The following is a 25,151-nucleotide window of genomic DNA, read 5'->3' as shown; positions in this document are numbered from 1 at the left end:
TGTCAATAGCTCTTATTTCATGGCTGAGCAGCTCCACTCTGAATGGAGCAGATCCATACTCCTCACATAACTGAAAAAGTAGTGTGATTTTCTTAGAGGAACAAAAAGGCATAGGGGAGGAATACCACATTTCTAAGAAATATATGGTTCATAATATTGACAAAAGCAACAGAAAACCCTGAGGGAAATAAAGCAATTTCATAAAGGTGAGATGTTGCACATTGACCTTTTTGGGAAGGAGAATTTTCAAGTTTGCATGTCAAAATGAAGTTTTGGTCAGGTTTACTTTACAAAACTCCATACATTCAGAGGAAAGCTAATTTGGAAAAATTCCAGCTAAAAGGGAAGTTCACAGAATCCCAGGTTGGAAGGGACCTCAGGGATCATCTAGTCCAACCTTTCTAGGAAGAGCGCAGTTTAGACAAGATGGCCCAGCACCCTCTCCAGACGACTCTTGAAGGTGTCCAATGTGGCCGAGTCAACCACTTTCCTGGGGAGATTATTCCAATGGTTGACCGTCCTCAATGTGAAAAACTTTCCTCTCATGTCCAATCGGAATCTCCCCAAGAGCAATTTGTGTCCATTCCCCCTTGTCCTCTCCATGAGTCTCCATCTTCTTTCTAGCTACCCCTTAAGCACTGGTACACGGTGATGAGATCCCCTCGAAGCTTCCTTTTGTCAAGGCTGAACAAACCCAGTTCTCCCAGCCTATCCTCATATGGCAGGCTTCCCAGTCCTTTGATCATCTTGGTGGCCCTTCTCTGGACCCCTTCCAGCCTGTCCACACCCTTTTTGTATAGCGGGGACCAGAACTGTACACAGAACTCCAGGTGTGGCCTGACAAGCACTGAGTAGAGCGGGATGGTGACTTCTTTCTCTCTGCTGGCGATGCCCTTTTTGATGCAACCCAGCACCCTGTAGGCCTTCTTGGCCACTGCAGCACACTGTTCATTCATGCTGAGCTTCCTGTCCACCAGGACCCCCAGGTCCCTTTCCACAGAGCTGCTCTCCAGCCAGGTGCATCCCAGTCTGTGCTGCACTCCCCGATTATGTTTTCCCAGGTGCATGATCTTACATTTGTCCTTGTTGAACTTCATAAGGTACTTGTTGGCCCACTCCTCCAGCCTATCCAGATTTCCCTGCAGAGCAGCTCTCCCTTCTGGAGTGTCTACTTCCCCACTCAACTTGGTGTCATCCGCAAACTTAATCAGGCTACGCTTGATCCTGTTATCGAAATCACTTATGAAGATACTGAATAACATTGGGCCCAATATCGATCCCTGGGGGACTCCACCTGTGACAGGTTGCCACTTGGAAAAGGAGCTACTTACTACCACCCTCTAGGTGCGGCCTGTCAGCCAGTTCCCCACCCACCGCACAGACCAGTTTTCTAGGCCATAACACATTAATTTGTCCAGGAGAAGACTATGGGGGACCATATCAAAGGCCTTGGAGAAGTGCAGGTAGACAATGTCCACCGCCCACCCCATGTCAACCAGGCAAGTCACTTTGTTATAGAAGGCTGCCAGGTTTGTCAAGCACGATCTGCCTTTAGTGAAGCCATGTTGTCTTTTTCCAATCACGTGCTTCATCTGACTTGTGATGGCCCCCAGGAGGATTCGTTCCATAACTTTCCCAGGGACTGAAGTAAGGCTGATGGGCCTGTAGTTACCCGGATCCTCCCTCGAGCCTTTCCTGTAGATAGGGGTAACATTTGCCTTCCTCCAGTCCTCTGGGACATCCCCCATTCTCCATGACTTCTCGAAGATTATGGAGAGTGGCCTTGCGATGATGTCAGCAAGCTCTCTCCACACCCTCGGGTGGATGGTGTCGATTTGTAGGGGTCAAGCTCCTGTAATAATTCATGTACTAACTCTTCCTTCACTGATGGTGGGTCAGTGTTTGGATCAGCTGGCAACTTCATTCCCACAGCCTCGGACCTGGCAGTGCTGGTAGAGACAGAGGTGAAAAAGGTGTTGAGGACCTCTGCCTTTTCTGCATCATTGGTGATTGGCTCTCCTTTTCCGTTTAACAGTGGGGCTGTGTTTTCCTACTTTTTCTGCTTATGGTTGACATACCTGAAGAAACCTTTCTTGTTATTTTTGACATCTACAGCCAGTTTCAATTTGAGCTGGGCTTTTGCTTTTCTAACTGCATTCCTGCACGCTCTGGCATTACCCTTGTAGTTCTCAATGGATAATCTTCCACTTCTCCATCTCTGGTATGCTTCCCTTTTGGATTTGAGTAGACCCAGGAGGTCATGGTTGAGCCAAGGGAGCCTCTTTCTCTGCTGACTTCCCTTTCCTTTGTAGGGGATAAATTGGTTTTGTTCTTCCGATAGAGGGTTCTTGAAGAATTCCCAGCACTCACTAGCTCCTTTGTCTTCCATGGAAGCTTCCCATCAAATCCCTCCCAACTGAGCTCTGAGTGAACTGAAGTTTGCTCTTCTAAAATCCAGAACCCTTGTCTCAGAGCTGACCTTCAGCACACTCAGCAGGATCCCGAACTCCACAATATTGTCGTCAGTGCAGCCAAGGCTCTCACTAACTGAGATACTACAAAGCAGGCTTTCTCGGCTTGTGAATAGCAAGTCCAGCAGTGCCTCATTCCTGGTTGGCACATCCAACATTTGTATCAGGAAACAGTCCTCTATGCGTTCCAGGAACTTGGTGGATGACATGTGAGCTGCTGTGTTGTTCTTCCAGCAAATGTCTGGGTAGTTTAAGTCACCCGTAAGGACCAGGTTCTGTTGGCCAGAAGCTTGCTTTAGTGCACCAAATATTGCTTTGTCGGCATCGTCACCGTGGTTAGGAGGTCGACAGCAGATGCCCACTGTGAGGTCCTGCTTGGAGACAATGCCTTTGATTATAACCCAGAGGCATTCGACAGAGCAGTCGCAATCACCATAGCTGACTTCAATACATTCAAGGTTTTCCTTAATGTAGAGTGCAACTCCTCCACCTCTTCTACCCTGCCTGTCTTTACAAAAGAGCCTGTAACTGTCCAATGCGATTCCCCAGTCATTTGAGGTGTCCCACCATGTTTCAGTTACTCCTATTATGTCGTACCCTTCTGAGTGGGCACGGAGCTCCAGTTCCTCCTGTTTGTTACCTAGACTGCATGCATTTTTGTACATACACTTGAGGTGATTACTCTTCTGTTTCACCTCTTGAGAGACAGCTAAGGAACCTTTATCACCACACTGCTTGGCCTGACTTACTCCCCCACTGGACATGCTGGTGTGAGCATTTTCACAACGGATCCCACCCCCCAAGTCCTTCAGTTTAAAGCCCGCCTCACCAAGTTAGCCAGCCTACTGCTGGAGATTCCCTTGCCACTTCTAGACAGATGGATTCCATCCCTTCCTCGCATGTTGTAGTTATTGAAGAACACCCCATTGTCATAAAAGCCAAACCCCTCATGGTGGCACCAGCCACGTAGCCAGGAGCTGATATACATTATGCACCTGTTTCTGGCTGCTCCCTTCCCTCGAACTGGCAAAATGGAAGAGAAGATTACTTGGGCACCAATGTTTTTCACTTGCTCCCCCAGGGCTTGAAAGTCTTCCTTGGTTTTACCCAGGTTACGGCTCTCAATGTTGTTCATGCCTACATGAAATAGTAGTAGTGGGTAGTAGTCTGTTTTCCTGATGAGTTGTGGCACCCTCTTGGCCACATCTCAAACCTTGGCTCCTGGAAGGCAGCACACCTCTCGTGACTCCCTGTCAGGTCGGCAGATGGGTGCCTCAGTACCCTTCAACAGGGAGTCACCCACCACAAGCACTCATCATTCCTTTTTACAATGTCTACTGTATGTTGCTGGTGCAGTTTCCCCTTGCAGGGGACTTTGCAGACTTTGGGTGCGCTCAGTCGTTAAGGCTTCATATCTGTTTCTGATTGTGATGGTGGAGAGTGCAGGCTGATGTGGAATCCTGCTCTTCTTAGTCACCAGGGTCCAAGGGGCCTCATTCTCGGCAGTGTCTGCCACAGGAACACGATTCTGAAGCCACCTGTCTATCTCTGCTCCAGCTCCTCTAATACTGCGCAGCCTCTTAACTGCTTCCTGCAGTTCGGCCACCTGATGTAACAGGTCATCGACCTGTGCACACCTCGTGCAGGTACTTACCTTTTCGTCAGGAGGGGCGTTCGGGCATTTGCTGCAGCCCACCACCTGTACTGATGTGTCCATTCTTACCAGACCCACCTGGGTGGCTGCGTCTGACATCTCGGGGGCTTTTGCTCCACGAACAGTGGTTTTAGCTCTGAGGCGAGTGCCCACCATTTTGCCCAAGGCCTTGCCTGAGCTGTAGGCCTACAAGCGGGCTGTGGCGTCCCTCCCGCTCGCCCTGCCTGCACGAACCGCCGCGCCGCGCCATGGCCGCTCGCGCTCCCTGGGGGCCGTTTAAATCTCCCGCCGTTGCTTCTGGCAACGCCCCAGGCCGCGTCAGCTGCGCGTCAGCCTCGCTCGCGAGAGCTGCCGGCTCCTGACGGGCCCCTCTGCTCACCCCCGGGCTTCTCGGGTACGAGGAACCCCCTTGCCTGCCCTGATCACCGCTGAGCCACGGGACCTGCCCTTGCCGCCGCTGTGCTCCTCGCCAACTCGTTCTTCATTTATTTCATTCCTTTTGCTGTTTGAAACAAAATCAAACTAGTTAAATTCTTCTCAAATAGTAAAATCTTTTTCCTAGCCAGCAGGGACAAAAAATATGGAAAACTGGAACTGCCAAATGTATTTTTTCCTAATTAAGATAATTTTTTACCTCCCTCATCTACAGGCAACAGTGTTTGCCCCACACATGTGACTGCAGCACCTGTATGTGCTTATCCTCCTCCTTGTCTGCATGAGGTGTTTCTCCTATCTTCTGATATGCTAAGAGGGACGCGGGGCAGCCCATGAGCCTTGCAGTGACTTGCAATCAAATGAAACAATATCAGTTGTTGGTAAAAGTCATCCTGGGGCCTCTCCTGACCGTGCAGCTTTGACATTGCCCTATTAGTATAGCCTCATGCTATAATTCCCTCCTGTTAGCACAGGGATGGAACTTCAAATATAGACTGTGTTGCAGAATTCAGTCACAGTCTGACTGTCAAATGGGGAAGAAAAAAGTTATAATCTACAGAGAATGCAACTCACGGTATTGCAAGAGTAACAGTCTTTCAGCTGAGGGAAGATGCTTCAACACTGATGGTTCAACACTGACCAGAGTCAGGGAGTACCACAAAATAACTGGAGAGCAGTGCCCTGCCTTTGTCTGCCTCATGGTGGGGGTTACTTCTCTTCCCATCCTCCTGTGGGAGAAGAGGACTGCTCTTCCCATTCTACTTTATCATCACCATCTTTTCTTGAGGGGACCCTGGCTGCTTCAGGTCTATCCTTATGAAGGTGGAAACGAATGACTCCAAGCCCAGAGGCATGTTTGCCTGGCTGTGGGCTGCTGAGTATATGTGCCAGCGCAATAACCATTCTTTGAGACATGAGCTTCCTCTCCTGCTCCTGGTGTTTAAAACTCCCCTTAGCACTTTTCAGAGTGGAAATAGCCATCCAGTTAAACCTGGAGGGAGGAGAGAGTGTCCCCCAGCCACTTCTGCCAGAAGGAGGGCTTCTCAGCTGTCTCTTTCACCTCTACAAATTTAGAACTGGTATTTGATCATGGCCTCGTTCCAAACTTACAGCTTCTGCCCTCAAACCCTCGGGCAGTTCTAACATGACAAATTTAGAAAAGATAGTTTGTATATAGATGCTGTCACAGATTTGCAAATACAAGTCAGTTGTTATGAAAAGGCACTGAGTACAAGCTATATCTCAAATTTCCTTAATGCTTTTAAGAGAAGGATATTTGAAAACACTCTAGGTAATATCTGCTATAGAAGCAGAAACCTTCAGAAAAAAAATATGCTGCAGGCAGTCAGGAAGGGCTGCAACCAAATGAAAGAAAATTTATAAAATGACTAAACAAAGAAGACTAAAGCTCCAGAGGTGGCCAAACCTGAAACACCCAGAACAAACCAGCAACACAATATTATTAATGCCAGAACCAGCACATTTATGTTTGGTTTCATTTTTTTCTCTGACATTTCAAACAAGCACTCACTGAAAGCTTTTTTCTTTTCCCCTAAAAATACAGGGTGTATAATTTCATTGAACTAGAATCTGTAAAATGAAAAATATAGTCAGATGAGACTAATCTCATTCTGTCATGTCTTCATTTAGCACGCCTTGATGTCCATGATACAGAGCAGGGACATCACATTTTTGGTGTAAAATTCTGAAACTGTATAGCATGATAATACTAACAGCATCTCCTCACCTGCCTTTAGCATAAGAATTTATATAGGAAAAGTCCCCCAGTGTCCTCTCTAAAACACAAGGCACTCCAGCAGTAGCAAAATTGTTGTAGATTGCAGTGGCCTGGGGATTTCAGAGCAGCTCTAAAACCATGTGAACATTAGCCCGACAAAAAACTGCAAGTCATAAAGGAAGGACTCTTTAAAATAAGGCAACAGAGTGCAGCAGCAGCATCCTATAGCTTCCACTGGTGTCAGTGACCAAATGGACTGATCCACAGTACATATGCGTTTGAGTCACCCAACAAGATTTCCGCAGAATAACCAAAACACCACCAAGATGCACCTATACGATGATCAAGACAAAATCTCGCAATGCTCCGTCTAGAGTCAGATTTGCAGAGATCAAAATAGGTGTTTTCCTATACCTTATTTATTGACAGTGCCACTGCAGAAGGAACACTGGCTTTGCAAGTAAGACTTCTACCAGCTGCGTCTGTTCATGTGTCTCCAGGTGAGCTCTGGCAGGGTGATACGGCCTCACTACAGCAGTCCTCAGATGGTGACTTCTCAGTGGCTCTAGCTTGTAGCCCAGAGAGCTAATTTAAGCAATCCCAGAGAACTGAGCAAATATGCCTGGGAGAGGCAGGGAAAGCACCTCAGGAAGGGGACCTCTTGAATCACCCTAACGTGAACCATCAGAGTTGGCCTGGAAGCTCTCTGAAGATCACCACTCGTGGGATTAAACTTTTTTTCAATAAAAGTTACACCACAGCAAGGCATGCTATATCCCTGATTTCAGCATTTTTTCCTCAGCCAGTATCTCCTAATCTGGGTCCACAACATCTTGGCATCTCTTGAGGTCTTCAGCTAGCCTATAGACTTGAGAGAAACAGCTATGTGCAGGAATCCCTTGGGGAAGCTCTATGCACCATGATACCCAGGAGGGCCAGGTCTTGACATCATAGTGACTGTGTTTGAGCTATACATTTAACTGGTATGACTTTACAGAACAAATATTCTGAATGGGAGCCAGAGCACAAAAATTCTCTGAACTGCAGCACTGCTGATTTGAACGCCCAAATGGTAAAATGGATTTGTAAGGCAAAACCCTTGTAGCACAGCCTCCAGGAACACTCACCACGCTGCTGTTTGCTTCCTGGCCATCTGGATTCACTGCAGACACCACCCTGGATCCCGTTTCAGTGTCCAGGATCTGCCTGGGGGGGGATTCCCTATCCTATATCCCTGGGTCTTTCAGGTGCTGCATGGTTGGACTCTGCTCCAGATTCCAAATGTTATTATTTCTATAAAGACAAAATGCCTGCTTTTAAAGCTAAATCTTCTCCCTGTTAGCCTAGACCCCTTGGGACCACTTGGTTAGTCATGCTAAGATTTTCTACCATAGCAGCTGGAATAATAGCTCAAAATAATTTCTGGTTATATCAACACTTGATACAGATCAGAATCAATGAAAGCTTAGTGTGCCCAGAATCTTTAAAGCTTCAGTCTATGTCTGTGATTTTTCATATGCAGCCCCTTATGCCTGTGAACTAGTGCTTATTATCAGCATACTCTTTGGCACACTGAATTTTATTATTTTGGCAGCTCTTCCTTAGTCTGATTCCAGCCTATGTGTCATGTGCCAATAAATCAGGGGTTTTTTTTGACTTTTTGCAGATGCAAAAGCTAATTCCATCCATGTCTGCTGTCACCTGTCCTCCCTCCCTCCACCTCAATTTTCTCTGTGTACAGGGCAATATCTTTTCACACTCAAGTGGTCTGATCCAAATCTTTTACAGTAGGTATGGACTATCAGCTCCTTCCAAAAAGGCAAGTCACACAGCAGGTGCCCAGGAACAGGTGAGCTGGGAGGAGGACCCACATTTATGCTGACTTCCCACTGTGTTTGCTTCAGCTGTGCAAGGACTGTGGCCTGAGGGAGGCACTTTAAGACTTTACGTTCTTCAGAGGCAGCCAGATTTCATGAAGTTGTAAAGGACTGTCACAACTCCCACGAGGGATTTAAGAAGTCAGGTCCCATTGAGAACTGTAAGGGCTGGGGTGGGGCTGTGTTTTTGGCCCTTGCTGTTCCCATGGCAGAAGTGACTGCTTCATTTTGAATGCTGTCATTTCCTAGTCCCTGTTGTACCTTCCTGGGGAATAAATACTTTCTGCCACAGGGTTTTTTTTCTATTTATTGGTTTCACTTGTTGTTATCTCTTCTCCCTTTGATAATTTTTGCTCTACAAGGGCAGAGGACTGTGCATGGAGAGCCCCAGACCCTAAATAACCCAACTGCCCTGGCAGTGTGCGCATTGCCAGCCTGGAGGCAGGATCAGCGCTGTCTTGTGGGGCTGGGACGGTGCCATGGGCTCTGCTTTCCAAATCCCATCCTGCCAAGGTGAATCCCAGGATGAGATTTAGCCCAGTGGGGTTTTTCCCTCTGATTGCCATAAGCTCTTCCATGTGGATCTTCCAATTGCCATAAGCCCAAGGACTGCAGTTCAGCCATACAAGCTCCATCTGATGTGGCTTCTGCTGTGGAAAGACTGCTTTGCCAGCCTTCTGTGGAGCCCACAGGCATGTTTAACTGCTAGGAAATGCTCATAGTCCTAACAAGAATCCTGAAATACGTGGGAGTGGAAGCTGTTTTGTTGCCCTCCAGCATTTGCTGGCATCTGTGCGAGACTTCCTGCTCGTCTACATCACTGTAACTTCCTTCACTGGCTGTAGACTCACTGTTTGCCAGTGGCTTTGGGCACACAGACTCCAAATATATACATGCCCTTGTTCGCTATTTGCTTGATATCTTTTCACTCACTGAAGTCACCTTTCAACTCAAAAAAAAAGAGGATGTGTGTGGCTTTCCTTCATCAGATATGCTGTAAGCTATCCAAAATGTGTCCTGGAGATCACTAGTGTTTCTGGAGCTGACTGGCTGGGGGATATCACTTGGGCCTATATTACACATAAAAACATCTATTCAACAGAGAGGTGAATTTTACTGAAATAAATGTAAGAATGCATTTGTAACCTGAAGGAAGGCCCCCCTAAAACACCATGTAAATATATTTCTAAACTTGCAAGTGCTACATGGGGAGATTCATTTTATTGTTTATATTTTTGTCTGCCAATCAGGAGTGTTTTGGTTCCAAGGAGGATGGGCAACTGTGCCTGTTTTTGAAGAAACCCTGCTTTTGAAAGACATCCGAGAAGATACACAAAAGCAAGCAAGGCTTGGAAAACAGCTTCTTTGAGATAATGTTGCCAAGGCAAATGCTGCGGAAGGTTGATTTGCCTGAGACATGCGTGGCTTCAGAGAAGTTTGTCTTTCATGAATCATCCATCCCCAGTCACTTTGCCAGTGGCAAGGATTGAAGCATCTATAATAGAGGTTTCTGCTCAGCAGCTCTGAAGCACTTAAACCAGACAGTATTTATCCAGGTGCTCTGAGGGTAGCAAGGGAGGCGATGCTGGGGATATGTAACACAGGCTTTAAAATAAAAGCCATTCCTGACACATGGAAATAAAAAAAACAAACTGTCTAGGCAAATGTGTCTTCCATTAAACAACACAAGGAGCACTTGTTAGGGGTTGGCTCTGAGCTTCATCTGAGCACTGAGGAAGCACAGGGGTGGCCTATGCCACTGGTGGCTGAGTCCCCAGCTGCACTGGCAAAACAGTTATACGAAATCAGAGAAGTGCCCTGGAGAATCAGTAAACGTAACTGTATGAAGTCTGTAAGTAACTGAATAAGCTCAAACCTCCTTGGGTTTTGCAAGCAACAAGCTCAGTGATGTGCCAGTCAACATCAATAACATTCAAAATGTTATTGAGAATAAATAGCAATGAAGCAAAAGGCAGTCTCTGCTCTTGGATGATAAATTTTAAAGAAAATATCTAAAGTGCCCAATCTGGCTGTTGGCAGATCATTGATTTTCTGGATTGATGTAAAGCCAATGATCCTGAAGAACAGAGATAAACAGACAGATGTTTCAGGTTTTGTGTCATACCCAGACTCTTCTGTGAGTACACTCATAATACATTTATCTCAGGAAAGTTGTCAAAAATCACTAGTTTCTTGAGTATGTTTATAACTTGCATGCAAATCACCCTTCCTAGTAAAGGCTAAAGCTGCAGAGGCAATTTGATTAAATAATCCATTGTATCTGTATGAGCCAAAGGAAGCATAGATGTGAAAAGAAGCTCATTTCAACATGCTTAATATTTGATATTCCTTTTCTGTAACAAGTGCCAAATGGCAGATGTATTTAGATTCTCAATTAGGTAATCATGGCAGCTCTGTCAAAGAAAATTGCCTACCTTCAACACAGTATTGTGCCATCTTGGTTTCTAGCTCTTGTAGATCTTGACATTTTATTTTGATTGTAATGATGATTATCTCAGGCTACAATCTGTCTTTCCACATTAAACATTTCAAAATGTTTTTGTTGAAGCAGACATTTAATTTGTACAGTTTTGAAACCTCTTGAAGATTGCATATTTGAAGCCCCATATTCAAGTCGAAGAAATTATGAAATAATAGGAAGTAAAAGAGCTAGGAAACTCTTCAGTTCTGCTCCTCGAATCTGCATGCATGTAGATACAGGATTCAGATACTGCCTTTATAATAGAATCTTCACCACTATGAAATTAGGCCACAATATGTTGTAGATTAGTCTGATGCTTAGGACATCCTAGACTTACCTTCTAGAGTTGTTTAGTGCCCTATGAATGATTCAGTATGTTACTGAAGGAAGAAAGACACGAACTTAAATTTAGTGCTACCTAAAACAGAGTTATGAAGTCTTAGGCTTTGAAAATATTCTTTACGCTTCATGCAAAGGCTCAATCAGTTTAGGTAATTTATTACTTAACTACCATTTAACCCTTCAAACTTCTAAATAAAAACAAAAGGTGGATCTTCTTTCTTTGGCTTTTGGTTGCTGATTGTCTTGCATCTATAACTCACTACACTAGTCAATGAGGACCAAATTGCCCTGTTTTAATGAAGTTACAGATTTGCCTCATCCTGACGCACGCACTTCTTCTGAAGTCATGCCTGTGCAGCAAAGAAAAGAGGACAGTTGTTCTTCAGGACAGAAAAAAATGTCAGCTGTTGCTGAGGGATCCCTGATGAAATCTCCTGGACTTCTGTGGAGTCAGCTTTCCATTTACAGACTACTTTCATTTTTCTTAACATCCTGCTGGCAAGCATTAGTTGGTTTCTCACATCACCTTCTATATAATGTCATTCAAAGCCTGATCCAGGCTCTAGGTCATTTCAGCAGGCAGAATTCTCTTATATATCTTCTTTTAATGGATTCCTTCTCCTCAGCTTGAATCATATACTCAGGAAAATAATATTTGTGATGACTGTCATGTGTTGTTTAAATAGCCATTGTGATATGATTAGAGGCCAGAGTTAACAAAGTCTAATGCTCTTTGCACCCCAGAGTCCTACTTTCCAAAACAGACAATAGCCTAAGTCTGCAACTTCTGTTGCTGTAGCCACGGCCACCCTATAGGTGGTAGGGGCTGTCCAAATTGCAGCACATTTTATCCATTTCTGACATCACTGATCAAAAAAAAAAAAAAAAACAAAAAGGCATGGAAAATTTGCAGTATAGAAACTTCTCTGGAGCTATCAGACATGTGTAAGTGAGGTGAGATACAAGTACAATCCTTTCTTCAGTGGAATGCTGTATTAGTTATTGGAATACCCTTTAGAAAGCATTGATGTTTGTGCAGAGTTTGATGTGAAAAAGGAGAGTAGAGCCTCAATCTGAAGTGGTAACATCCTAAAAATACCAGATTAATTAATCTGCTTAACACATCTCATCTCAAGGATTTTGCATCATGCAGTCAAGGGCTTACTATAATTAAAGCAAACTTAAGAAACAGATGAAACAAACTCCACTAAAAAATACAGTAGAGATTGTATTAAGGACTTTCTCCTCTTGAATTAATGTACATCCCATTACTGTTCTTCTAAATGTTATCTTATGGTATTTCCCCTCCCTCTGACTCCCATTAGTCCTGCAGACACTTCCTAACTACAGGAACATGTTACTGATGATGATCAGGACCCATGTGGTGATGACTGGTTTTGTCCCAAACAAATGAAAACAGCAGAAACTTAGAAAAAGTCACTACTTCTTAGTTGGGCTTCAATGTATATTAAACAGTCAATTCACACTACATCTGAAAATCCATCTGAGGATTTTGACTGACCTCTGATATATGTCCAAACCAATCTTCTTATTCCTATATTTTGGTGTAATGTCCAGATGAATGACCCTGCTGGAGCTCTGGGCCTGAGCTGATGCCTCATCCCCTTTTCCACATCATAATGGCATAAAATTGCCTTCAGCATAGCCCCATTTGGGCATGTAATTTGCTTTCCAATAGATGAATAATGTTAATAACACATAATACTTGGCGGTACTGGTAGACAACAAGCTGAGCATGAGCCAACTATGTGCGTGCACAGCCCAGAACACTAACCGTATCCTGGGCTGCATCAAAAGAATCATGGCCAGCAGGTCAAAGGAGGTGATTCTGCCCCTCTGCTCCACTCTGGTGAGACCCCACCTGCAGTGCTGCGTCCAGCTCTGGAGCCCTCAGCACAGGACAGACATGGACCTCTTGGAGCAGATCCAGAGGAGGCCACAGAAATGATCTGAGGGCTGGAGCACCTCTCCTACGAGGACAGGCTGAGAGAGTTGGGGTTGTTCAGCCTGGAGAAGAGACGGCTCTGGGAAGACCTTATTGTGGCCTTTCAATATATAAAGGGGCTTATAAGAAAGATGGAAAGAGACTTTTTACCAGGGCCTGTAGTGACAGGAGAAGGGGTAACATTTTTAAACTAAAGGATGGTAGATTTAGACTGGATATAAGGAAAAAGTTTTTTACAATGAGGGTGGTTAAACACTGACACAGGTTGCCCAGAGAGGTTGTGGATGCCCCATCCCTAGAGACATTCAAGGCCAGGTTGGAAGGGGCTCTGAGCAGCCTGATCTAGTTGAAGATGTCCCTGCTCATGGCCAGGGGGTTGGACTAGATGACCTCTAATGGTCCCTTCCAACCCGCACCATTCTATGATTCTATGCTGACCAAGAAAATGAGCTGGAATTCTTTCCAGTGGAAGAAGACACAAATCTGCCTTCCTAGTCCATGAAAGTCAAACTTTTTTAAAATTTAGTTTGTTAATTACACACCAAGCATAGAGCTTTTTGAGAAACATGTATTTTATGAAGAAAGAGAATCAAAGTGGTGCAGTGTGTTGATTTGTGTCCTTAGCTAAAGAGGAGACCCAGGGTCAGATCCCTGCTGCTATTGATTTGTGCACTTGAGTCTGTCTCCCATGTGGGAGGCAGGGAAGCAGAGGAAAGAAATAGGAGGAGAATGAAAGGAAAGGAAAATAGATGATAGCTCTAGACAGCTGAAGAATTTTTAATTGAACTAACATGTTCCTTCAACAAATTTTTGCTTTTGCATTTCCCTGGATTTTCTCTGTCTCACTCAGTCTCAGGAGGTCACTGATCTTCCATGTAGAGGCGAGGACATGAGCAGGGAGTAAGTGTGGGAAACATGGAGCAGGACATGGAGAAGCCACGGTGAATGGGATCAGGGCAAAGAAAGGACTGTATTGATGTGTTTGTCAGTAGAGCCTTACCAAAACCAAACTATCTTTGATTGAAAGATAAGAAGGAGGAAGAATAACAGAATTACCAGGCAAACTGACAACTGTGTTACAACAGCCAATGTATTTAGCATCATGTTTGTTATGTGTCTTGATCAAATATGTAAAGTTTCTGCATTTAATCTGAAGAGCTAGTGGTTTTTAATAGTTTCCTCTTCTACTGCATGAAGTAAATGAGCAAAACCATAAATGAAACTAAGGCACTTTCCATTTCTTCATTGTTTCAGATGATGGAAAACTGTCCTTTGATGAATTTAAGGCTTACTTTGCTGACGGAGTTCTGAGTGGAGAAGAACTGCATGAACTTTTTCACACCATTGATACACACAATACTGAGTAAGTGCCCCCTTCTTACAATTACAGTGCCACCCTCTGTACCTGAGAACAGAAGATATGACATCAGGCTGATTGTAGAAAACAAGTCTAAGAAAGCAGCTTCAGGGAAGCTAGGCTGTGTCATCTGGTTCTAAACTGTACAAGTAACATGTTTCTAAACCTTATAGAAATACCTGCATGTTGCAATAAATATGATTTGGGTACTGGGAACACAGGGTGGAAAATGGTTTCTTTTGTGTTCCCCACCCATGATAGTAAGGAAAAGGGGCTGTGGCCTCCTTCAGGTTTAAGTATGAGTTCCTCAGTTCTTGATCCCACTTTGCTAATTCGTTACATGAGATGAATTCTTGGACCAGATGCTGCACAGGAAAAAAGTAAATGAAGAAAACATAAAATAAAGAGCATAAAAAGCCATCCTGTCTGGTGCTAGCATGGTAATTGTATTGGTGCTGTCACTCAGGCTGTTTGGATATCCCCATTATGGTTGGGCCTAACAAGGCCACAGGGAAGTGAGCTGACAGGAACCTCATGAAGTTCAACAAGAAGTACAAAGTCCTGCACCTGGGGAGGAACAATCCCATGCACCAGTATATGCTGGGGGCCACCCAGCTGTAAAGCAGCTTGGCAGAAAAGGACATGGGGTGGACACCAAACTGAAAATGAACTAACAATGCACCCCTGCAGCAAAGAAGGCATTACATTCTGGGCTGCATTACACAAAGTGTTGCCAGGAGATCAAGGAAGGTGATCCTTTCCCCCTACTCAGCACTGGTGAGGCCACACCTGGAGCACTGCTGAGTCCAGTTCTGGGCTCCTCAGTACAAGAGAGGCATGACATACTGGAGAGAGCCCAACAAAGGGCCATAAAGATGATTAAGGGACCGGTGCACCTCATATGAGGAAAGGCTGAGAGAGCTGGGATGGTTTAGCCTGGAGAAGAGAATGTTCAGGGGGAGCCTTCATTAATGTAGTTAAACACCCCAAGGGAGGGTGCAGAAAGGGTGGAGCCAGGCTCTTTTCAGTGGTGCCCAGTGACAAGACCAGAGGCAATGGGCACAAATCCAAACATAGGTGGTCCCCCTGAGCATCAGGAAACACTTTTTTACTGTGAGGGTGACTGAGCGCTGGCACAGGCTGCCCAGGGAGGTTGTGCAGTCTCCATCGTTGGAGATAATTCAAAAGCTGTCTGGACACTGCCCTGGGCAGCGAGCTGTAGGTGGCCGTGTTTGAGCAGGGGGATTTGGACCAGATGACCTCCAGAGGTCCCTTCCAACCTCAGCCATCCTATGATTTTATGACTGAAGAAGAGAATGAATTTTCTTTTCATTGCTTTCTGGCCATCAGCAGTTATTCGCAGCAGGTCTCCCATTTACTGTTAATTAGGAGGGTGTTACTAAGCTGGTGGTTTTTAAATTGGACTATTCCTGTGGTAGACAAGGTCCTGAGGAGAGGCTGTTTTATTGCTTTTGCTAAGAGTTTATGAAGACATCATGTAGTAATCATGGTGTGGGTTGTGGTTCTGGTTACAAGGGGAGAGTACACAGTAAGTCAATATTGCTTTTCTCAGCTGCATACAGTGGAGCAACAAGTATTAAGATGCTGTTGCAGCCCTGCTTCCTATGCTTACTGTAAGAAAAAGTAGAAGCAGTGAAACAGGACCTTATCTCATCCAGTGCCAAACTTGACTGTGTCTCTGGGTTTTTTACCTTCCACAGACAAACAAAAACAACAGTCTGTGATTTTGTAATTAATCTACTTTGTAAACATCCAAACACTTAACTCATACTGAGATACTAGTAACCTTGCTCCTCAGACACGTGAATTTGGCAATTAACTTAATACTTTAGGACTTGCACATTACCACAGGTAGCTCCAGACAGACCTTTCCCCTTGGCCAGTTCTCCCTGATAGCGACTCTCACCTGGCTTTTTCTCCTTTGAATGTCTGTGTCACAGCATCGCATCCCTCCTTGTTCCCCTGTTTCTCAGCTCCTGCCAGTCCTCCTCCACAAACACCCGGTTGCCATTACAGTTGTGTATCACTATCCCCAAATGCCGACCCAAACCCAGGCCCATCACCCCAGTGGCCCGTCAGTGACCAAGCGTGATGCTGGCCATTGACATGACAACTACCCTTGCAGCAGAAGGCCTGGAAGTCCAGCCGAGGACTTTTTCAGGAACCATCTCAAAGCCCATTCTTCTGAAGAAGCCTCAATGAAGGCCTTGTGTGCTTGGAACCTTGTCCATTTCTTCCACCATTATGAGCTAGTCTAATGAATATATTATCTTTCCTTACAAATTTTGACTCCCTCCAGTTTAGATTGAATTGTTAAATCATTTTACCTTTTCCAGAATGTACAAAGGAGGAAATCAATTGAAGTCTGAAATCTGATTAATATTGTGCAAATGTATGCTATAGAATGTTTATGATCTTCTATGAAGACTTCCAGAAAGATAAACATCAACATTTTTAAAAGTTTCTAGGTTTTCATTAGCTAATATGCAAACCTTTTTTAAAAATGAATAGTTAAATGAATTCAGATATTAACTATTCAAAGTGTTGCTTATTGCAAGCCACTTAAATATACAGTGTATATGCAGAACCACATTTCTTTGCTGTCTTAAGAGTTTGGTTGCTTTTTTATAAGCATGTATGAAGTACTGTTTATGAGTATTATTGTCTGTGTGATTATATGGAGTCTTGAAACGCTTACAGTTAGGAATTCTCTTTTAGATCTGTTCTCTGCAGTCCTGAAAGCATTCACATAGGCATCTCATACATATAAACAGAGGAATATATCCCCTAGGAGTAAATGCCTAAATAACTCTGTGGATTCATTTTTTAGCTCTTGTCTCACTTATCTATGTGTAAATCAGGCATAACTTCCCCAGAATCATTAGATTTAAGACAGCACAAAATAGAAGTATGGAGTTGGACTCCTAATCACAGAATCCCACGTTGGAAGGGACCTTAGGGATCATCTAGTCCAACCTTTCTAGGAGGAGCACAGTCTAGACAAGATGGCCCAGCACCCTGTCCAGCCAAATCTTAAAAGTGTCCAGTGTGACGGAGTCAACCACTTCTCTGGGGAGATTATTCCAATGGTTGACTGTTCTAAAGCATCCAGTAAACCATTGTGTATTGAAGACTTTTGGTACTAGGATGCAACAAAGACAGAGAAACAGGTTTCCCAGGTGTATCAGTCTCCTTAACAGACAACACAAGAGAAGAACAAACATAAACAGGCTATCTCTTATCATAAAAAAAAAAAGGCAGCTGTCATTATTTCCTTAATTTCCCATATTTCCCTAGTTTGTCAAAAGTACTTATGTGCTATAAATTCAAAGCAGAAGGTTGCAGAAATACTGCTAAGTAAATAGGTATTGTGTACAGAAGAAATAAGTGTAACATTTTAATTTCCTCAGGTTTCTTAAAATCCGTGGATAAGACTGAGAAACAAATATGGTCTCCAACATATACAATGCATGCAGTCTACATAATCCTAGCAAAATTAATCACATGCTTCTTAGAACACCATGGGAATTTGTTTAGCAGATTAAGGGCATTTATGCAAATTTTTAACCCAGAGTCAAATATTCATTTCAGAGCCAAAGACTCATTCATACAGCTTTGGACTTCCTTGTGTACCACATACCTGCATAAGAGTTGTTTTATTTTACCATAATCCTATTTGTCAGGGAGCATCCTGATAAGGGCAATATCCTCAATGACTATGTAAGATTTCTAAGAAAACAGATAGACATTCTACTTTCCTTTTTATTTGTAAACCTTTTTTTAATTTGTAAAATCTTTTTATCTGTACATTTTTATTATTTGTAAATCTTTCTCTTCAGCAGAGAATATCTGGACCTGAAAAATCTGTAGAAAACTGAGAATAACATTACGTTTTTCCTCCTGGGATATAGACACACCTGAAGAATAGGTGTGACTTTGTTGAATGCTACAGTTATTAGCTGAGAACAGGTAATGAAACTGGCACAACAGCTATCTGAGAGAGATCATCCTTACTGTCCAGAAAAGGCCTGGCAAAAAGCAAAGCACAAAAGTCACAGAGAATACATACTCTGAAGGATCGTATTTTCATGTATTTCAGGGAATTGAACAGCTGAAAGACTAAGAAAACCTACTAAATTACCTTTTCTAACTAGAATAAAAGGTGCTTTCTATTGACTGGTTAACATTTGCCATAGAGTAGAACCTGGCTATAGACAATAAGAAAGCATGCTTAAAGCTTGGATTTAAAACAGCGACAAAAAAGCTTTTTGAGTATGGTTTCCATGAAATCTTTAACTGATACAAGGCCTAGTGCCTGACTTTGCAGCTGAAAAGTATTCTACACTGCATGATCTTTCTCTTTAACAGAAGCAAATACATTTTAAAGGCTTTCCCTTAGCACCTTTGCAAGCTTTTGAGAACCCTGTCATCAGGCAGGCAGCAAGATGGAGCACACCAAATAGATGGATATAGCAAAGAGAGACAGCTTGGACAGTATAATATAAATTCCTTGTTAGTATAGCTTTCCAGCAAAGATCACATGAAGCAGATATAATAAGGACGCAAAAACTTTACTCACTGGCATTTGCTGAAAAGGACAGATTATGTAAAGTGTCTCAAATCAACCAGCTGGCTAAGAAAAATAGCAAAATGTTCATTGAACCTTGGGAAGTTTCATAATGTAAACATTAGGAGAATCACGAACATATCAAACACTCCCCAAACCACCTATTTTGTGATGTTTTCACTTGCAAATTACCCAACGGAATGCAATTAAAATCATGGTTTGTGCCTATAATTCCCAAGTAGTTAATGGCTGTTTTTAGTAGGGGAGGGTGAGAAATTCTGCTCAGTTGCATATCTAGTAGGAGATTTCCACAGATTATTTTGTCTCTCTCACCCAGTTAAAATACAGGTTCTGACAAACTCTGGGCAAATCATTTATCTTCTCTCTGCTTCACTTCACTGTGTACAAAATGAAGACTGTAGATCCCTATGCCGGAAGTATTTTGTAAACATTGCGATTATGCAGCAATTTACTCTACACTAGGACCGATGGCTATAGAAGCATGTCATGATCCTCTAGATAATTTCTTGAAGTAGCTCAAGATTTCATACCCAGCTTGTCACAAGAGCAGACTTCAGGTTGTTTCCACCCACATTAAATCTTTTAGCTCTGCCAGCATTCAAAACCTCACTGCCTGTGTGCAAGAGTCTTTGTACTTCAAAGCCCGAAGATGAAAAAGGAGAGGTGGCCTTGGGATGATATCCACGGGCCACAAGCTCATGAAATCTGAATTCCCTTCTCAGCTCTGCTGCAGCAATCTTTCAAAAAAAAAAATATTCAAAGCATAAGACTTACACTGGCTTATCACTTTTAAAGGAACTAAATTAACCAGGTATTAAAAACCCGTTACATGGGTCCTAGTGTCAGTCTTGTTGAAGAGAGATTTAGAAGATTTTTAACTTTTAAAAAGACCAAGCCAAGGTAACATGACATAACTGTTAAAAGCAGATAGACTATGGAAGACTGCTAAAATGAGTGATTATAATTTTCAGTGTGATAGCAGGGCAAATAATAGGGGGTTTAAATCCTCAGTAATTAAGATTGTGTCTGCCTAACCAACTACGATCTCTGCACCTTGCTATTTGGTGCGGACAGGTGTTATCTTTCTACAAAGTAAAAGAAGAGTCAATTGGTACCGCAGTGACCATAACCACCAAGGAAAAAAATGAGTAGGAAGTAGTTACCACCGCATATAACGTTACCAAGAGATAGGTTGAATAGAGTTCATTATGCCAGCATGAATTTATATTTATAATTTTTCTAGACCCTAAAGTACAGATTATTCATTCAGGGCAGATCATTGCTTTCACTGAAAATTTGCATTAGCTAAGGATCTTTCCTCAGTACATCATTTGGACATATATTTTTCAATTTATTAATGTACTTATGTGTAGAGTGGCTATTTTTTCTTTCTATTTCATAAAATCTACATTACCTTTTAATATAATTTTAAATATTAAATAAATACCAGTAAAGACATGTCATACAAATTGATAGCCTGATTTTTTTTAACTTCCATTCTACTTTTTCCTTTTGATACAGCCAGAAACAAATCTATAAGTTAATATATACCAGGTATGACATGGATTAATAACGGTGCTATCACTATCTAGACAACCAAATTAGGTGAAGTAGTGTGTCCCTGCAAAAAGGATGTTATTTTTTCCCATATTTTAGTACTGCTACAGTGTTTTACCTTTCTTGAAGGTGTTTTAATGCAAGAATTATATTTGTAAGAACTGGTTGTCCAAAAGATAAATTGTAAATAATTAAATTTGTGGTGGGATTTTCAGTCCTCTGAACCATAAGCCAATATAATAATTAGTTTACAGGCCAACGGCTAAATACAAAGAGTTACACAGAAGCTCCCCCATCAGCAGACTAGCTCATACCTGTTCAAAAGGCCTTAACATAAGATGTTTTTTCTTTTTTTTTTAAAGCCTCCTATGACCACAAAGAAACAAGAGGACTGTTGTGGTTTAGCCCCAGTCAGCAACCAAGCACCACGCAGCTGCTCACTCATTCTCCCCTGGTGGGACAGGGGAGAGAATCAGAAGAGTAAAACTGAGGAAACTCATGGGTTGAGATAAAGACAGTTTAATAGGGAAAGCAAAAGCTGAACACGCAAGCAAAGCAAAACAAGGAATTCACTCACCACTTCCCATCAGCAGGCAGGTGATCAGCCAACTCCAGCAAAGCAGGGCTTTATTAAATGTAACAGCTACTTGGGAAGACAAACACCAACACTCCAAACTCCCCTGCCCCCCAGCTTTATATACTGAGCATGACACCCTGTGGTTCAGGATATCCCTTTGGTCAGCTGGGTTCAGCTGTCCTGGCTGTGCCCCCTCCCAGCTTCTTGTGCACCTGGCAGAGCGTGGGGAGCTCAGAGTCTTGAGTAGTGTAAGCATGACTTAGCACCAACTAGAACATCTCTGCATTATCACCACCGTTTCCAGCACAAATCCAAAACACAGCCCCATACTAGCTACTAGGAAGAAAATTAACGCTATCCCAGCTGCAACCAGGACAAGGACACTGCACCAATGGGCCTCTGTGGTGACCCAGTGGATGCCAGTCTCCTGTTTGTTAATGAAGGCAGGGAGATAATACCAAGAATTAATTCATACATAAATTAATTTTAACATTCTTCAGTAAAACAAGCAACTTCTGTTTATTCAGAGATACTGTGGTTTAAAAGCTACATAAAGAGACAGTGGCATGCTTTGGTGAGGCCATACAACCAGCATTCCTGACATCTAATTAGCAGAAGGTGACTGTTTTAAGGGAGCAGCAGTTAACTATTCTCACTTAAATGCAGTTTCCAGTATTGTCATTACTTCAGATTGAAGCTGAAAGCCAATTAGGTATTTGACTTCCACTGAAAGACACTTCTATTTGTGCTTTCCAGGATCTCATGAAACATTTGGGCAATACCTATTCAATCACATACCATTAAATAGTATAAAGCTGTTATGGAGAGTCCCCACTCAGATGCCCTCACTCTGTCAGTGTAAGAAAACGCATTGCATTGATGCAGCAGTGATTAGGTCTGGGCTGTTACAGCCAGGTCTCCAGATTCCCATTTCCTGCATGCACTTAGCACTTGCATCTACTGCAAAGTAGTGTCTTGTATTTAAAGACCCTTAAAAATTTGAAAATATAGGCAAGAAATCAAGAGCAGTGATTATTAAAGACTTAAGCTTCAACCTAGAGTTTTACAATGATCCTTCTGCCCGTATTCATAATGGTTTTAGTGTTTTGCAGATAGCTCAGAAATAAGCACACTATAAGCATCTGGGCAACATCTTAAGCTCTGTTGAAGGTATCAGGAGCCAAGTTAGATCCCCACAGTGTGTTGGGTAGGAGCCAAGCTACCACGGTATAAATGAGACCAACATGAGGGCATGGCTGTGAGCAGGGAAGGAGCAAGAGGAAGAGCCTGTCTTTGCCTCCTGATCTGACACATATTTGACATGACATCTATATTATGCATCTGTAATGTCACAGTTGGGAGCTTGTCAGTTCTTGTCCTGAGACCTCAAAAACACTCAATGCACTCTACTTGAAAGCTGAGTTAACCTTTTCAGAGGAGTTTTGTAAGGGCGAAGGAAACCCAGTGTGGTTCCTCACCCCTCTCTCCCCCCACAACCACGGCTCCAAGCTACACAGTGCTCAGCGAGGCTCTGCAGGGCTGATGGGAGAAATGGGAAGGGTGTTGGAGGCAAATCCAGGTGCTGCAAAGGCACAAGAAGTCTTTCTTGAGGCTGACAAGGAGGGTGACAACACACAGCTCATGGAGGACATGGTCTGCAGGTCATAGCTGAAGCAATTTTTAAGCTGAAGACCCACATGCTCTGCTGTCTTGGAGCATCCTGGTTATTAACAACTCTATCAAGTGAATGTAAAACACTCATTTTGGTGACATAGCAATTTGTACTACCATGGCACAAGTGTAAATCAATCCACAAGGCAAAGGCTATCAGATGCTGATGTTCAAAGACAGCTGAAGATAGAAGTGAGCTAGTGATGTCAACTACAAGAAACATTTCATGTTTTCAAAAATTGCGGACTTGTACAAAGGCAATATCTGAGAAGTTTAAGGTTGAGGAGAGAACAGTGGAGTTGTCTTGCAACCTTAAGCTTTGTGTTTCTTAACTTATTCTCCTAAGCACTATTTTTAGGAGCAGACTGGAACACAGGAATATCTTACAGATTAAATAGGAAGACTAATCATGGAACGTGACGGGCTTTGTGGACTTTCCACTTAAGAAATTTTGAAGGATTTTTTTGGTGTTATTTCCGTTGCTATTTCATTTCTTGGCCCTTTTGAACCACTAAATCATAATGTATGCACCAAATCCAAATCTGAAGACCTTCTTCCATATTTGCATCAATTCAGGAACAAAAGTTATATTTTTATTGTAAACTTGATATTTTAAGTACTTCAATAATGTGTGCATCATTTCTACTACCTAGTTTGTATCTTAACAGTTCTATGAGCTACCATCTGGTTTTTAAATCCAATGTGTTTTTAAATCCAATGTGTCCTAAATCTAAATGTGTTCAGTGCAGCTTCCTTGGGGTTGTAATATTGCTGAAGAAGCTATTTAAACTCCCATTTATCCCAACTCAGAAAGCCCTAACTTGTGGGGTTAGCATGCTCTAAACAATTAATAGAGTGCATTACCTGAACTTCAAATCTGCCTTTACTAAATGCTAATCAGCTTGCGTTCAAGACAGTGTTGCAGCACAGTTCAGCTTCAGAGGAGGTTGCTCTGCAGAAATATAGCTGTTTTGTTTACATGTGTTATTGCCTGAATAACTGTACTGAAAGTACCAGCAGCACAGGCCTTTTTCTACATGGAGAGAAGGTTGCAGAAAAGCTTTAAATTTTTGGCTTATGGGGTGAATGCTTTTACAGCTCATTTCCTTGGTAAATCTGCCCCTGCTTAATTTTAATGTCAACTCTGTAAACCCCATGTTTCAGCAGAGCAAGAATCCTTGACATGGTTAATGGTTTAGTGAATAGGTTTTAGCAGTCATTGCAAATGTAAACCTCCCTTTTATTCTTGTCCTTCTCCTTTCCCTCCCCCCACTCATAACTTTCATGGAAATTGTTTTTGCATAATGGCATCCTCAGGGGAAAGGTGTCAGAAGATAATAAGAAGATTTGGCAAAGTTACAAACTAAGAGATATGCAGAGGATCTCAAGGGGATTCAGTCTGCAGCACTGCCAGAGAGATAGTGCGATAAATGCTTCCCTGATTACTGACTCATATGAGTCAATGGGGAATCAGACTTGTTTTTCTCACTTTTCTCGTTGGTAAAATGAAGTCCTCAGCCAGGACCTTACTTACAAGATAGGAGGGATGCTAGAACTACTGAGGCAGACCTGGGGCACGGGCAACCTTCCAAAGATAGGGAGGTCCAATTAAGCCTTTGTGTGTGGCACAAGTTAAAGATAAACTATGCATAAGCCAGAGATGAGTTTGGTGAGGACCTGATAGCCTCGGCAGCCACCTCCAGTGCTGAGCTTATGCTGGGCCTTTGGGAAGTCTGTCATGCTGCATGTACTACACATGTAGGGATGGGACTTGGCACTATGGAGAGACATCTACACTTGCATGTGTATGTGTCAGCAGGGTGTCTAAGGCTCCCTCAGAGTCAATTAAGTCACTGGCACATAAGAAGTAATTCTGCTCACGTAGGCTTCAGCACTGTTGCCCCTTCATAAGGCATTTAAGATGCTCCCACCTAAGACATCAGCCCAAGGTGGACAGGATGACACAGGAGAAGCAATTAGGACACAGGTGGTAGAAGAAATGCTAGAGTATCTGAAACAACACTAGATGCCTACGTTATATCCAATTACTCAGGTTCCTACTAGCTGGTCTACTGAAAAAAACCCAACTCCATTGAATACTCTGGGCATCCTTTGCCTGGCAGGGGAGGTAGAACTCCCACCACTCTGAGGGCAAAAGGTTGGTTAACATTATCCGCACAATCATGGTAACTCATCTGACTGCAGTAGCCTGCAGCCCCGTACTGTGCAAGGAAACTAAAATGAAATGCATTTTATATGGGGCCACAGTGCTTCCTTCAAGATTCTGGTGTAAAGATAATAATGACAAATCCTCAGTGGTTTAACAGTAGTCTAAGGGTAGTAATTATCTGTGCCTTGGATGGTTTTCTTTGTTTCAGTTGGAAGGCATATTTTAGTCTCATGCTATTGCTGATT

The 25,151-nt window shown here is 43.0% G+C and overlaps 1 protein-coding gene across 1 annotated transcript in view; it reads left to right on the top strand.

Annotated features, from left to right (window-relative positions):
- The window catches only part of NECAB1 (N-terminal EF-hand calcium binding protein 1), an 81,687-nt gene that overhangs the window by 7,929 nt on the left and 48,607 nt on the right, over positions 1-25,151 (top strand). Inside the window, exon 3 of the mRNA XM_064442435.1 lies at positions 14,220-14,328. Within this exon, the coding sequence (XP_064298505.1) occupies positions 14,220-14,328 (109 nt within the window). The remainder of the gene's footprint in view (positions 1-14,219; positions 14,329-25,151) is intronic.

The sequence above is a fragment of the Phalacrocorax carbo genome, chromosome 2 (assembly GCF_963921805.1).
Source record: "Phalacrocorax carbo chromosome 2, bPhaCar2.1, whole genome shotgun sequence".
NCBI classification, from domain to species: Eukaryota; Metazoa; Chordata; class Aves; order Suliformes; family Phalacrocoracidae; genus Phalacrocorax; species Phalacrocorax carbo.
Note: the sequence above shows the minus strand (reverse complement) of the source record. Positions and strands in the feature narration are given on the sequence as shown.